Below are 14,741 nucleotides of genomic sequence, written 5' to 3'. Positions count from 1 at the left end.
CCTTAAAAATATACTCCTGGTAACAACATTCAGAAAAGAAGGGGAATTGACAAAACATTACATACCAGGACTGCTTAAACCTTAGAAGTTGAGGGACATGTCCCATTTCCTTAAATACAAAAAAAAAATGAACTTGAACAAAAACTGAACTTGAATTCTACACCCGCAAGAGAATCGCCAAATTTACAACGGAAAATAAAACAAAAACCTAAAGCCACTGATACAGCGCCACATCCTATTCTAAAATAATTGACGAAAACTGCTTCAACCTTAGAAGTTGAGGAACATGTCCCATTTCCTGCAAAACAACAAAAAATAAAAGTGAATCCTACACCTGCTAATTAATGGCCAAATTTAAAAAATAAAATAAAACTGAAACCTAAAGCCACTGATTCAGCGCCACATTCTATCCTAAAATAAGTGACCAAAAACACGAATGCCTCTTTCTTACCCTAAGGGCTCCTCCTTCTAGGACGACTAGGCAGTAGTCGGTGGTTCCTGCAGCCAATAGGAGGAGGGCGTCGGACCGATGGGTTTTCAGCCGTAGGCTGATTTCTGTCGTGCTCCTAGCTTCCTGTAAGGGAAGGGCCACGTAGGATCCACCGAAGAACGATGCTGGGGAACAAGAAGAAACAAAGAAATTAGTCAAAAGAAAACAGAATTTAGTGTGGATACAGATTACTGCATCTAAGTTCATATATGTAATGCATCTGCGAGTTGTCATTACTTATATTATACATTTTTCATTTTAATTTTAACTTTTTTAATGAATCCTACCAGGGTTAAAAGACGTAATAACCACAGTGCCATCGGGGGGTCACTTCTCATATTTATATAGTATATATATATATATAGATATATATATATATCATATATATATATATAGTATATAATATATATATATATATATATATATATGCACAAACACATATAAAAATACATATATATCCTATATCCCATAATATTATATAATATATATATATATATTATGTAAGTGTTTACATAATAAAAATATGGAATGTTAGTCCATATATATAAAAGATTGCGTGCAGGAATGTGATCAGACTAGAGACGCTAAAGATGACGTATACAATAAGTATGTAGGCTAAGTTGACATGCCGTCATCTGTGGTCATTCATTTGTTTTGAAACAGTCCAAGCTCCCTTGCTTGAGACAACTACCCCGACTATGATTCAAACGGCCTACGTGATCTGTAGCGTGTCTCATTTGATTGTGTGTTCGTATGAAACTATGTCATTTGTATGTATGTTCATATGTTCGAACTACTGTCTGTTCCTTCATAACTTGTAACAGAGATGGTAGACAGGGAGAACAGAGTTAGCTATCGTCATTAGAAGACCTGTACCTCTTTACCTAAGCTTTATCATGTAGAAGAATAGGATTAGCCATCGTCATTGGCAGAAGCGATCAAGCTATCGTTATTAGAAGACTTGTACATCATATCTGATCTTCACCATGTTAAAACTTCAGAAGAATACATATAGTTTTATATTTCGTGTTTTCTACAAGAACCTCCTCACCATGATTTTGTTTTAACACATCGTCGTAAGTAACCAACAAGATAATATCGACTTCGTAATGATCTAACACAACCCCCAGACACTCCATGAAGATGGAAGTGCAATACCAACCGACTTAGCGTAAGATTATCGCTAGTCTAACATTACCTCATAGGGCGCCTTATCATACAATGCACAAGGCCCTAATGATTGGTGGCCAGCGTACCAGAAGAACTCTACAACGTCCTACGCCAGAAAAGCCAGAATAATAAATCATGTATCATAAGAAGTCAACGACGACGGAAGCAGCAGATTCTTCAAGCAACATAGTATCATCGTTAGTGAGCGACTTCAGAAAACAACAAGAACTCTTTAACGACGACGAAAGCAAGAGATTCTTCAAGCAACTTAGTATCATCATTAGTGAATAACTTCAAGAAACAAAACCGACGTGTCCTTTTTCCTACGACAACGCAAGCTTCGTTCTCATTAGAATCATTCAAGATAACATCGTTAGTGAGCGTTTCCGGCACTCCAAGAAAACAAACCGAACGCGTCTGCAGCATCGATTTTCAAGGGCTCGAATCAAAAAAATCGAAACAACGCGCACGGGGAAACTGAAGCCAAACCAGGTCATCCGCTAAATAGAGAAGGAGGACCAAGGCCGTGTGTCGTTATCGGAACACCGTGACTTCCCACAAAAGCAAGCTAAGTACAATTTTTTATTCATTTGGAGTAACTTGAGTGTTTCCTTTGCAGGTCGAATTTCGTTATTCCTGTGGCTGAAGTTACGAGACATTCTTAATCTTACTTTTTTACAGAAATTATCAACATCATTGAGATTTCGCAACTGCGAGTTTTTATCTTTGAGTGTCTGTTTCCAGAAGTCTCTACTGAAATATCATAATCATATACTATGTTTAATTTTATCATTTTGGGGTTGATTATTTAATCCCTTACGTAACAAATCATATTAAACAGTGAATATGCGTTTACGCAGTGGACGTCTGTATTTATAACAGATGCATGGATAGGGTCGTTAAGCACCGTAGTCGATTAGAAACACACTCAAAAACAAGGACTGGAACACCCGTACAAATCTAGATAAATTAGAGGTAACACTATTTCGGTCATGACAATAAATGCCTCCTTTGCAAGTCCCCGATCGCAGTTTTAGCCTTGAGTTTTTTGAGTTATATAAAATACGAACATCAATGACTCACTTAACTTTAAAAATAAGGCTGGATTGCAAGGAATAACATGTCTGTAAAAAACTTTCATCAGGCTAAATGCGCTGACCAGGATCCCTCACTATTTCAAATTTTAGCAAAGAATGAAGTACAAACAGTTAATATTGAATGCAGTAGTGATAACTTGTCTTATTAGTAATCGCTCAGTTCCTAAATAGTTCGTCATTCATTGCTTTATTACGTAACCAGCAACATAATGCTAAAAACACAACAATACGTTGCCGATGGTAATAAATAGGAAGGACTCTTAATTATTACCAAAAAAAAAAAAAAAAAAAAAAAAAAAATAGAAACAGTAGCCCGTTCAGAATCAAACAAGCAAACTCGGTGACTGTGTCACCTAGTCAAGCGGTCAAGGTCAGTCAAAAACTGCCGAAGTGTTCAAAGCATAGCAAATTCCATACAATAAGCGACTCTAGCAGAGTGGGGAAAAGCGATGTTGGTTCATACATACCGATATCTTTTTGAATTAAAAAGGATTTTTCCTATGAAACACACGACCGTATAAAGTAATCAGAGCAGGTTTTCGTTTTTTTTTTAATACGTAGTTATTATAAGTAGTGGTGGATAAAGCCCGACTGTACGCGCCGTAAAAATTAGAATATCTTGTTTATTCCTTTAGTACACGTAATATCCTGTATTTACGGACTCACCGTCTGTTGTTCGAACTCCCTAATGAGAAGTCCGGATAAGCGAGCGTTTACAGATACCTCTATAGTTATAAAAAACATTGATCTGTATCTCGTGTAATTGTAAGATTCATCTAGGGGTATACAAAATATTAACCCTCTTACGCCGGAGCCCTAAAAATCAAAAACCTCTCCCGTATGCCGGGCCTGGTTTGGACGTGAGCGCGGAAGTGGAAAAAATAATTTTTTCAAAAAATTACAGCGCGCGTACTTTTGAAGATTAAGAGTTCATTTTTGGCTCCTTTTTTTGTCATTGCCTGAAGTTTAGAATGCAACCATCAGAAATTGAAAAATGAAAAAAATATCATTATCATATGTAAATAATGCGATATATGGTACGCGAAAAAAAAAAATTCATAAACATAATTGTATTCAAATCACGCTGTGCAGCAAAAACGGTCAAAGCTAACCAGTTACTTTTTTTGTTTTTTCGTTGTATTGTACACTAAATTGCGATCATTTGATATATAATACATTGTAAAAAATAAAAGCAACACCGGAAAAATATTATCACAAAATGATGTACGAATTCGTAACGAGCGGACGTAAAAAAATGTTATTTTCCAAAAATTCACCGTAATTCTAAATAATGTTCTAGAGACTTCAATTTGTTTCAAAATTAAGAGACAAATGATTGAATATTACGATACTGTAAGAGTTTTAGATTAGAATTGCAGATTTCGACCATTTCGGACGAGTTAAAATTTGACCGAATGTCGAAATTTTAATATATATATTTTTTATATGGACATATTTCGAAGATGGAAAAAGCTACAACCTTCAATTATTTTTTATTGTATTCTTCATGAATTTGCGAAACACATTTTGATATATGAAACTCTATAAAAAGGCTAATATGAAAGGAGCAAATATTAGGATAATGCCATGTACGTATTTCGGAGACTTGCGGCCGCGAATCGGCGCGCGGAGTGAAGGTAAATATATTTTTCAAAAATTCACCATAAAATCACAAATATTGTTTTAGAGACTTCAAATTTGTTTCAAAATGAAGCAAAATGACAGAATATTACTAGGCCGTAAGAGTTTTAGCTTACAATTGCGTTTTTTCAACTATTTCGGTAGAGTCAAATTTGACCGCCCAACGTGGTTTTTTCTATTTATCGTGATTTATATGCAAATATTTCGAAAAAAGAGAAAAAGCTACAACCTTCAATCATTTTTAGTTGTATTCTACATGAAATTACGCACATTTTCATATATAAAACTTTATGTAACAGCTAATTTTAAATGGTGCAAACATTTCGACAATCGCACAAAAAAATTCTGATTTTTTCGGAAGTTACCCGCGCGAACGTAATGTTTTTTTTTTTTTTTTTTATAAATTCACCATAAATCGAAATATTGTGCTAGAGACTTCCAAGTCGTTGCAAAATGAAGGTAAATGATTGAATATTACTAGAATATAAGAGTTTTAGCTTACAATTGCGTTTTTCGACCATTTCGGTAGTCAAAGTTGACCGAAAGTTGAAATTGAAATTTTTTGCACTTAACGTTATTTATATGAAAATATTTCAAACTGATAAAACGCTACAACCATGGGTTGCTTTTGTTGTATTGTTGCAGGAAATTGAAATTGCGCACATTTCCATATATAAAACTTTATGTAACGGCAAATTTAAAAAGGGTGCAAACATTAGGACAATCGCACGAAAAAATTTATCGGAAGAGTTATCGCACGAACGTAAGGAAAAAGTTTTTTTCATAAATTGCAAAATGAAGGCAAATGATTGAATATTACTATAATGTAAGAGTTTTAGCTTACAATTGCGTTTCTCGACCATTTCTGTAGAGTCAAAGTTGACGAAGGTTGAAATTTTTGCACTTATCGTTATTTATATGAAAATATTTCAAAACTGATAAAAGCTACAATCATGAGTATTTTTTAGTTGTATTGTGCATGAAATTGCGCACATTTTCATATATAATACTTCATGTAAAGGATAATTTAAAAATGGTGCAATAATTATGTCAAAGTGACGAAATAATTTTCCGAGATGTGTCACTGATACTTTTTAGTGCGATAAGAAATAATTCGCGCTTGCGCGCCTGCGTAGCGATTGTAAACAAAACAACGCCTTGATCCGTGAACTCCCAGCATCCCCCAAGGCGCGTGATACAAAAGTTTTCGGCTGGTAGGCCTATAAGTATTTTTCCACGAATTTTTAAAAAAACTTTTTTTGAGCCGACGTATGATACGTCCAATCGGCATACGGGAGACATTTTGACTCGACGTTTAATACGTCCAATCGGCGTAAGAGGGTTAACTTACATCCTGCAAAATAAGGCGTGTTTATCAAAGGGAAATCCTATAAACTTTCAAACATATTAAAATCCGTTTTGAACAAAAATGAGACAGTTAATCAAATAATAACTTATATAAAGGAACTATACATTTGTCTCATAAATCGTAACATTGTTCAAATGACCCAACACGAATTCTCCCACAACCGCCAGTCGCACTTTGCACGCAAAATCTCGAGAAGCATGCACCCTCGAATGTCTTAGTGCGTGTAAAAAGACTTTGCTGGAAATGAAATTTTAATCCTTCCCGACACTCTGAAATATAACGATTTCCGCGAACAAAGCCCTAAAAGTATACATATCGTGGATACGGAAGTTATAAATATCGCATTTTTTTTTGTTGCTAATTTTTAATCCCGCCCAACCAGTCGTAGATGAATCTCTCTGATAATCTATCTAAAGTAATATCCGTAAAGTCATTCAAGCAGAGGTGATTCAGCAGAATTTTTTTTTTTATCTTTTACCTGAATACCAGGAACGTTTCTCACTAGCGAGTGATCTCTGGGAAAAACGGATGTAATTTAACACAAAACACGGTCTAAGGACAAACATAAAGATATTTACGTACCTTCGTATAGATTCTCAATGAAATTTCAAAATAGAGATAAATGACGAAGTTGAAAATGTTAGTAATAGGAGTCATTAGGAAATCAAATAAGCCCATATAATTTTTCCCTCAAATGTCATGCCATAAAAGATCGGATTTCGCGTATCTGCGTAGATTTCTGTCGCTTAAACAAGGAAACGACTCCCGATAGTTTCCAGTGCCATGTAGCGACGACATCTTATCTCTGTTAGGTTAGAATAAATTTTTCACCAGCTTGGACTTACTTAAAAGCTTTTACCAGATACCATTACCTAAGTGATTGTACCTCATACTCCGTTTTCAGCACACTCAGGGGACATTATCAATTTTTTACGTATGCCTCGGCTTACGTTGCGCCCCAATTACAATATAGTGTTTGGAGACTTTTAGGGGATAACCTACATGCCTATATGATGATCTTGTAATCCTTTCTAATACCTTAGAAGTACATTCACATAAACTAGAGCTAGTGCTACAGAGACAAAGACAAATAATCTCAGAGTAAAATATCTAAATGTGAGTTTTTAAAAACCGAACATGTTTATCTAGGTTTATGTGTCTGGTCAAGGTCTTAAAGTAGTCCATGGTAAGGTGTCGGCTATTCATAACTTTCCGGTACTTATTAACGTAAAAGGGGGATACAGCACTTTTGCGCTGTAGTGGGTATTACAATCGTATGTAAATATTTAACTCTTCAATCATGACAGCTCCTTTAACAGATCTTACGAAGAAGAGCGTAGATTTATTATGGTCTGAAAAGCATCAACAGGCGTTCGATATCTTAAAAGCGGAAAATGCAGCTCACCTAACTTAAAAATCCCTGATTTAAATAAAGACGTTTTTTTTATTGCAACAGACGCCTCAGACCAATGGGTAAGAGGGATTACTACTTCAGTAATATATAAACAGTTCTTCTACTAGCTTTTTATTCACGTAAACTAAAGCCCTCTGAAAGTAAATATGACAGTAATAGGCAAGGAAGGGCTAGGTATCTTTAACACTAGTACATTTTAAGTTCATAATCTATGGCTATCCTGATAAAGTCCTTACTGAACATGAGTCCTTTACCGAGTTTTTGCAAAGGCAAAAAGGCTTTAATCACAGTCCAAAAGGAACTCGGTGACAAATGATCATTCAGGTTATTGGAGCCAGATAAGATCTCTACCTGGGAAAGCAAATATCATAGCTGACGCAATTATCCCGCAATCCCGCACCATACAGCAAAGAACCATTAATTGGACTAAAAGATATAGAAACTACCGTGCCTATTGTTAAAACCAAAAGTATCTAAACAAGAAATTCCTTAACCCAAGAGATCGCGAGCATTGAATATCTGGGTCGGAGCGCAGAACTGTTACAAACTGAACAAAGCAAGTGTCAACAGCGATAAGCAAAACAATAAACACCAAACAATAAACACTTCGAAACGGAAACAGGGTCAGTGGCTAGGCAAAAACAATAAACACTTCGAGCAGAAACCCTAAAGCAAAAGTATATTTATAGTATGTGTATCAGAATAATGTAATCAAATGTAATGTTCTATGTAGGTCTGTGACGAGGAAAACCCAAGAAGAACACAGCAGAGGACTAACGACCAAGTAGTAGTAATAACTCGTCTCATACCAATCGTCATAAACTGGTTGCATTCCGTCATCAGGGTTCCTTTTATTTGTCACAGAAAGCCAATCACTGTTTTTTTACTGGCCTACAATGCTTACAGATATAGCACATAACTGATTGTAACACGTGTCATGAAAACAAGGGACACTACTAAGACACCTGTCAGTTTAAGGGCCTATCCTGTGCCAAATCAATCCTTGAAAGAATATACGTAGAATTTATTAACAGAATTACGAGTCTGACAGAGGGAATAACACTTCTTAGTGTTAATAGTTCCTTGACCACGTTATATAGAATTAATAGCACTAAAAACAAACACCGCAATTGAGTGCGTTAGGAATATTTTTTATGAGTGCTAAATCAGTAAACATGGAATTCAACACATAATAATCTGTGACTCGGGTGGTGTAAATCAATAATAATCTCCTTAACACGTTGTGTGAATTCCTATCCATTAAGAAAACCAATAGTATATTTTATCGCCCAGAGTCAATCGGTTTTTGGTAGAATACCGGATAATTAAATAGGAAGTGTCAATGTCTTACGAGTTACAACTCGTGATATTGGATCCGAACTGGATTATAGCGGTTCTCGCGGTTTTAAATATCCTTTATCATTTATATCTTGTATCTATAGAATTGATGCCGCAAGTAGCCTTATACGGTACGCCACTAGAACACTTTTCCACATATTCAAGCCAACCATTAATTTATCAAATATATAAAAAAAATATAAATATACATAAATATAAAAAAATAAATAAATATAAAAAAATAAAATAAATATGGATACAAGTGGAGTCAATATAATACACTCCGTAAGAAGTCGGAAGGGTTACAAATTATAATAAAAAAAGGAATCACGATAAAATCAATAAGCAAAACGTAACCATAGATAATTAAATATCCAAATATATATGCGTAAAGAAAGATTTGAACTCTAACTTAACGCTTTAGTAATGACAAATAAGCTAAAAGTTCAAACACATATCAAAACCTACTGACATATGTCTGTCCCGGTGATTTATATTCGTAGTCAATGTAAAAAAAAAAAAAAAAAAAACAAAAAAAAAAAAAATAATAATAATAATAATGTAAAAAAAATGAAAAATAATAAAAAATAAATAAATAAAATAAAATAAAAGAGATTTTTAAAGTCAGGAAGTCTAGAAGTGAAAATGTTATCTATGAAATAATCCTATATGAATCTTATACAGGGCTAATAATATATATAGAATTTGTATGGAAACCTTTTTCATTAGTTGAATAAGGAATATTTAATTTAAACATAATCATGCAGTTTTCCAACATGAAACTAATATATTGTCAATTTTGGTACTGTTTTTTTTTTTTCAGACATTCTTTTCGTGTGGGTCGAGTATTAAAAGATAATAAATTTATCCTAAAGTCGTATTTATTGCAGCAAGTAACGTAACTCTTAGCTGGCTGAGAGCAATCTCCTGCCAAGTGACGACGTCATCATTGCCGTATCAGTATTTGTTCCTTTAACCTCAATAATCTGCTTACACAGGCTTCATCTCGCGCTTGCAAAAGCAGATTGACTGGAGAAAAGGACTGCCTAGCCCGAACTTCTCATGGGCATGGCTAGGACGGTTAGGTTTACAAGTGTCTATCGGTGTGCGCAATGCAAACTTTAGCTAAGGAGTTGCAATCATTTTAAAATTAATAAACAAAATAAGGAAATAGAATTTCTATAACATCAAAATGAATTAATTTTTTCTGAACCTCATAGACATTTAGAAGTATCACGATATGGATATGGATTATTTACTTGCAACATTAGCTTATTACAATCCAGGTAAATCACATTCATGGGAAAATGTTACATTTTCTTGAAAAACCCAAAGTTTATATAGAAATTAGTTACATAGTGGGTTTTTCATTGCATCTCCTACCTATTAATAATGTTTTAAAAGTTAACCTCAGAGGATGCGCACGAGAAATTGAATATGAAACTTTGTAGGGCTAGGGCACATAGGATCAGATTTTATCACAACTTAATTTCAGTTAGCATAGAGAAATACAGAATCATGATTAATCTTCTCTTTGACGCTTATGTTGCCTGGCAATCTTACAATAGCTCCGTTTTCACACTTCGTTTGTCTAGTAACTTACTACCAGTAATATCGAATTTTCTTTGGGATTCGTATTGAATATCTGTTTATTTTTTATAATTATGGATATTTTTACAGTCCTCATAGACCCTGGATAGGTTCACTCAATTGTAATCGCCATGGAATAAAAAAGTTTGTACAGCGGACTCTTTTGAATTCCAAATTATCAACGAATTCATGTGGGTTAAGTCTGGTCTAAATGGCTCTCTCTCCCCTCCCCTGTATTTGGATGTCGTCTGAATTTACTTTGCCCTTGTGACAAGTATAATTTCACTTGCAGGCTGATTAATGGAACCTGGTTACAGTATCCTGCTGTACGAGAGTTTCACCTCGCAACTTTAAAAAAATCGTTCGTCGCAGCGGACGACTACAGTCAAGTAACAACCGCCTACAATGTGAAAGGAATTTCATGGACTTCTTCGACCGACACCGTATCTCGTCGTTAATCTCGACCGACACCGTATCTCGTTGTTAATCTCGTTTTAATGCGGAACGCTCCGGTGGCTGTGGAAATCGACTACAAATGGGACATACTTCCGACAATTACGACCCGAAGGATATTCAACTCTACTTTGCTGGCGAAGGACTCGTGCTGGGGATGTTTTTTTTTTTTTGTTTTTTTTTTATTCATCGCGAACGTAATCGTGTAGCTTAGGATGCAGAGAATAAGTATGAGCGCAAAATAGAACGTTGGACCCGCCCAGGCAAATTTTCCCCTTCCCCGTTTAACCCTGTGAAAATAGGCCGTTTCATTGGGTTATAGGTGGTTGTCTGGAACTGTGTAATGGACGAAAAGTTGTTCGAACGTTAGTTTAAAAGTGAAGTAGTATAACCTCGAGTCATGTATCCATATATATAAAGTATCAATGTCCTCCTATATATAAATGATCATAAATAACAGAATCGAAATATATTTTTTGCGTGTACGCACTAGGAATCTATATATAAATGATCATAATAACGGAATCTAAATATATTTTTGCGTGTACGCAATAGGAATCTATTTAAAGTGGGCACAATGGTTGCACAATATATTAATCATAATTATGATGGAATCCCAACCAGATATACATATGTATAACAAATCAGGTAGCCTATAAATCAATCTGTTACTTTTTATCTTACCAATATCTGCAGTTATATGAGTTAGTATATTGATTAATGTATCAGATATATAACAGTTAGCATAAACATTAATAATTTTATCAATTCATATATGAAATTTTTTATCAGTTAAAATATGATTTTTATCATGTTAATCTTCATTCTATGCAATTATCAGAAGTAGTCATTAGTATATTTTCTGTAGCATATGTATCTTAATGAGATGAAGTGAAAAACTGTATCATTATATATCCGTGATCACTATTATTTACCAATATCATTGTTTTATATTTTATTTTACTTGAATCAATTCATGTACACCATGAATTTTTATTTACTAATATATATATATATATATATAATATATATATATATATATATATATATATATATTCACATAGTGTCTGTATCACACTCCTATAAGTCAAATGCAAGTCAAGTTTGAGTAATATTCAGTAGCTGGTTTTGGTACCTGACCGAGCTAATGTAAGTGTTTACATAATAAAAATATGGAATGTTAGTCCATATATAGATTATTGCTTGCAGGAATGTGATCAGACTAGAGACGCTAAAGATGACGTATACAATAAGTATGTAGGCTAAGTTGACATGCCGTCATCTGTGGTCATTCATTTGTTTTGAAACAGTCCAAGCTCCCTGCTTGAGACAACTACCCTGACCTATGATTCAAACGGCCTACGTGATCTGTAGCGTGTCTCATTTGATTGTGTGTTCGTATGAAACTATGTCATTTGTATGTATGTTCATATGTTCGAACTACTGTCTGTTCCTTCATAACTTGTAACAGAGTATGGTAGACAGGGAGAACAGAGTTAGCTATCGTCATTAGAAGACCTGTACCTCTTTACCTAAGCTTTATCATGTAGAAGAATAGGATTAGCCATCATCATTGGCAGCGATCAAGCTATCGTTATTAGAAGACTTGTACAATCATATCTGATCTTCACCATGTAAAACTTCAGAAGAATACATATAGTTTTTATATTTCGTGTTTTCTACAAGAACCTCCTCACCATGAGTTTAAAACACATCGTCGTAATAACCAACAAGATAATACCGACTTCGTAAATGATCTACAAACCCCCAGACACTCCATTGAATGGAAGTGCAATACCAACCGACTTAGCGTAAGATTATCGCTAGTCTAAAACATTACCTCATAGGGCGCCTTATCATACAAGGCACAAGCCCTAATATATAATATATATATATATATATATATATATATATATATATATTATATATTATATATATATAAAATGCACACACACACATATAAATACATATATATCCATTAATTAATATTATATAAATATTATATCCTATATATATATTATATATATATATATATTATTATATATATATTATATATATAATATTTGCATCTATAGTTATCTCTATTAATATTATTCGTGAATTTTTTTAATGAGTCCTACAAAAGTTGAAAGATGTAATTGTAATGGCCACATTGCTTTCTTGACTTCTCAATTCCTTCACATGTTCAGGGATACGCTTGTCGCTACAAAGCCTAAGATCCTAATTAAGAACAAAATGATGTTGCAGATGTATAAGGCATGCATCAGGATGAAACAGAAAACGGAGCTTTATGTAATTTACTATCACTAAACTGTCAATACTTTGTTGCCCTAGAGAGCATAATGTCTCCTTCAATCTCCCACCAGCTCTCTCTCTCTCTCTCTCTCTCTCTCTCTCTCTCTCTCTCTCTCTCTCTCTCTCTCTCTCTCAACATCTTGAAGACCATTTATAATTTCCATTCATTTCTTCGAACATTTTTGTCCGCGAAAGACCGACCACTTGAGATATGACAATCTTACTCGGGAAAATAAAACCAAATTACTCTAACTACAAAAACTAAACGAACTTCGACGTCTGTTCCATATAAATAAAATATAAAAATAGATTGCTTAAATGCCATTATAACGACATTATCACCTGACTACCTGGTAATCAGCGCAGGCAGGAATGAAGGCCGTACCTCCGGGGACAATCAATCAGCAAGGCCGTTCCCTTGGAATATTGAATGTGTTCCCGGGAACATTCTGAAAGCCATGCACCGCCAAACGCATTGAACTGTAACCAATATCAAAACAAAGGAACGTCGCGAGTTTGCTGAGACGCACTTATTATTAGAAATTCATAGTGGTGTAAGCTTACATATATACGAGAAATTCACAGTGGTGTAAGCTTACATATATACTTATTATTTAGGAAAATTCACAGTTTGTGTGTAGCTTTACATAAATACTTATTATAGAAATTCACAGTGGTGTGGCTTCCCCATTATATACGGAAATTCACAGTGGTGTTTCAGCTACATAAAATATTTATTATTAGAAAATTCACAGTGGTGGTTTAAAGCTTACATATATAGAGAAATTCACAGTGGGGTTGTAAGCTTACATAAATACTTATTGTTAGACAAAATTCACAGTGGTGTAAGCTTACATAAATATTTATTATTAGAAATTCATAGTGGTGTAAGCTTACATATATACGAGAAATTCACAGTGGTGTAAGCTTACATAAATACTTATTGTTAGAAATTCACAGTGGTGTAAGCTTACATAAATACTTATTATTAGAAATTCACAGTGGTGTAAGCTTACATAAATACTTATTGTTAGAAATTCACAGTGGTGTAAAGTTACTTCAAATAAACTTTTGTTTACAAATTCACAGGGGTAAGCTTACATAAATACTTATTGTTAGAAATTCACAGTGGTGTAAGCTTACATAAATACTTATTATTAGAAATTCACAGTGGTGTAAGCTTACATATATACGAGAAATAAATATTTCCATTTACACCAGTGGATCTCTTCACCATTTTAGCGACTCGTACTATTATTATTATTTATTTATTTATTTATTTATTCATTTTTTGGTCTATCACAGCCATCCTTTTCGGCTGGGTGGTTTTTATACTGTGTTATTATTTTTTTTCCTTTGGTCTATCATAGTCATCCTATTCGACTGGGTGGTTTTTATAGTATGGGGGGTTCCGGGTTGCATTTTGCCTCCTTAGGAGTCCACCACTTTTCTCAGTATGTGTGCTGTTTCTAGGAGCACACTCTTCTGCATGAGTCCTGGAGCTACTAGTTTTTCCAGGTTCCTTTTCAGGGATCTTGGGATCGCACCTAGTGTTCCTATTATTATTATTATTATTATTATTATTATTATTATTATTATTATTATTATTATTATTATTCATATGAGTACGCATTCTCACGGAACAAGACAAGAGACCATGAGCAGCACTGCAGGTTCCTTTAGAACAGGTACCCGCATGAGATGCAAGTTGAGTTGAATATAGAATTTAGGCCAAAGACCAAGCACTGGGACCTATGAGGTCATTCAGCGCTGAAATGGAAATTGACAGTAAAAGGTTTGAAAGGTGTAACAGGAGGAAAACCTAAAAGCAGTTGCATTATGAATCAAGTATTAGGAGAGGGTGGAAAGTAAGATTAAGAAAGA

The 14,741-nt window shown here is 34.3% G+C and overlaps 1 protein-coding gene across 1 annotated transcript in view; it reads right to left on the bottom strand.

Annotated features, from left to right (window-relative positions):
• The window catches only part of LOC135216639 (chondroitin sulfate proteoglycan 4-like), a 413,166-nt gene that overhangs the window by 121,439 nt on the left and 276,986 nt on the right, over nucleotides 1–14,741 (bottom strand). Inside the window, 1 exon segment of the mRNA XM_064252023.1 lies at nucleotides 452–615. Within this exon segment, the coding sequence (XP_064108093.1) occupies nucleotides 452–615 (164 nt within the window).

This window comes from Macrobrachium nipponense, chromosome 6 (assembly GCF_015104395.2).
Source record: "Macrobrachium nipponense isolate FS-2020 chromosome 6, ASM1510439v2, whole genome shotgun sequence".
Classification (NCBI taxonomy): domain Eukaryota; kingdom Metazoa; phylum Arthropoda; class Malacostraca; order Decapoda; family Palaemonidae; genus Macrobrachium; species Macrobrachium nipponense.
Note: the sequence above shows the minus strand (reverse complement) of the source record. Positions and strands in the feature narration are given on the sequence as shown.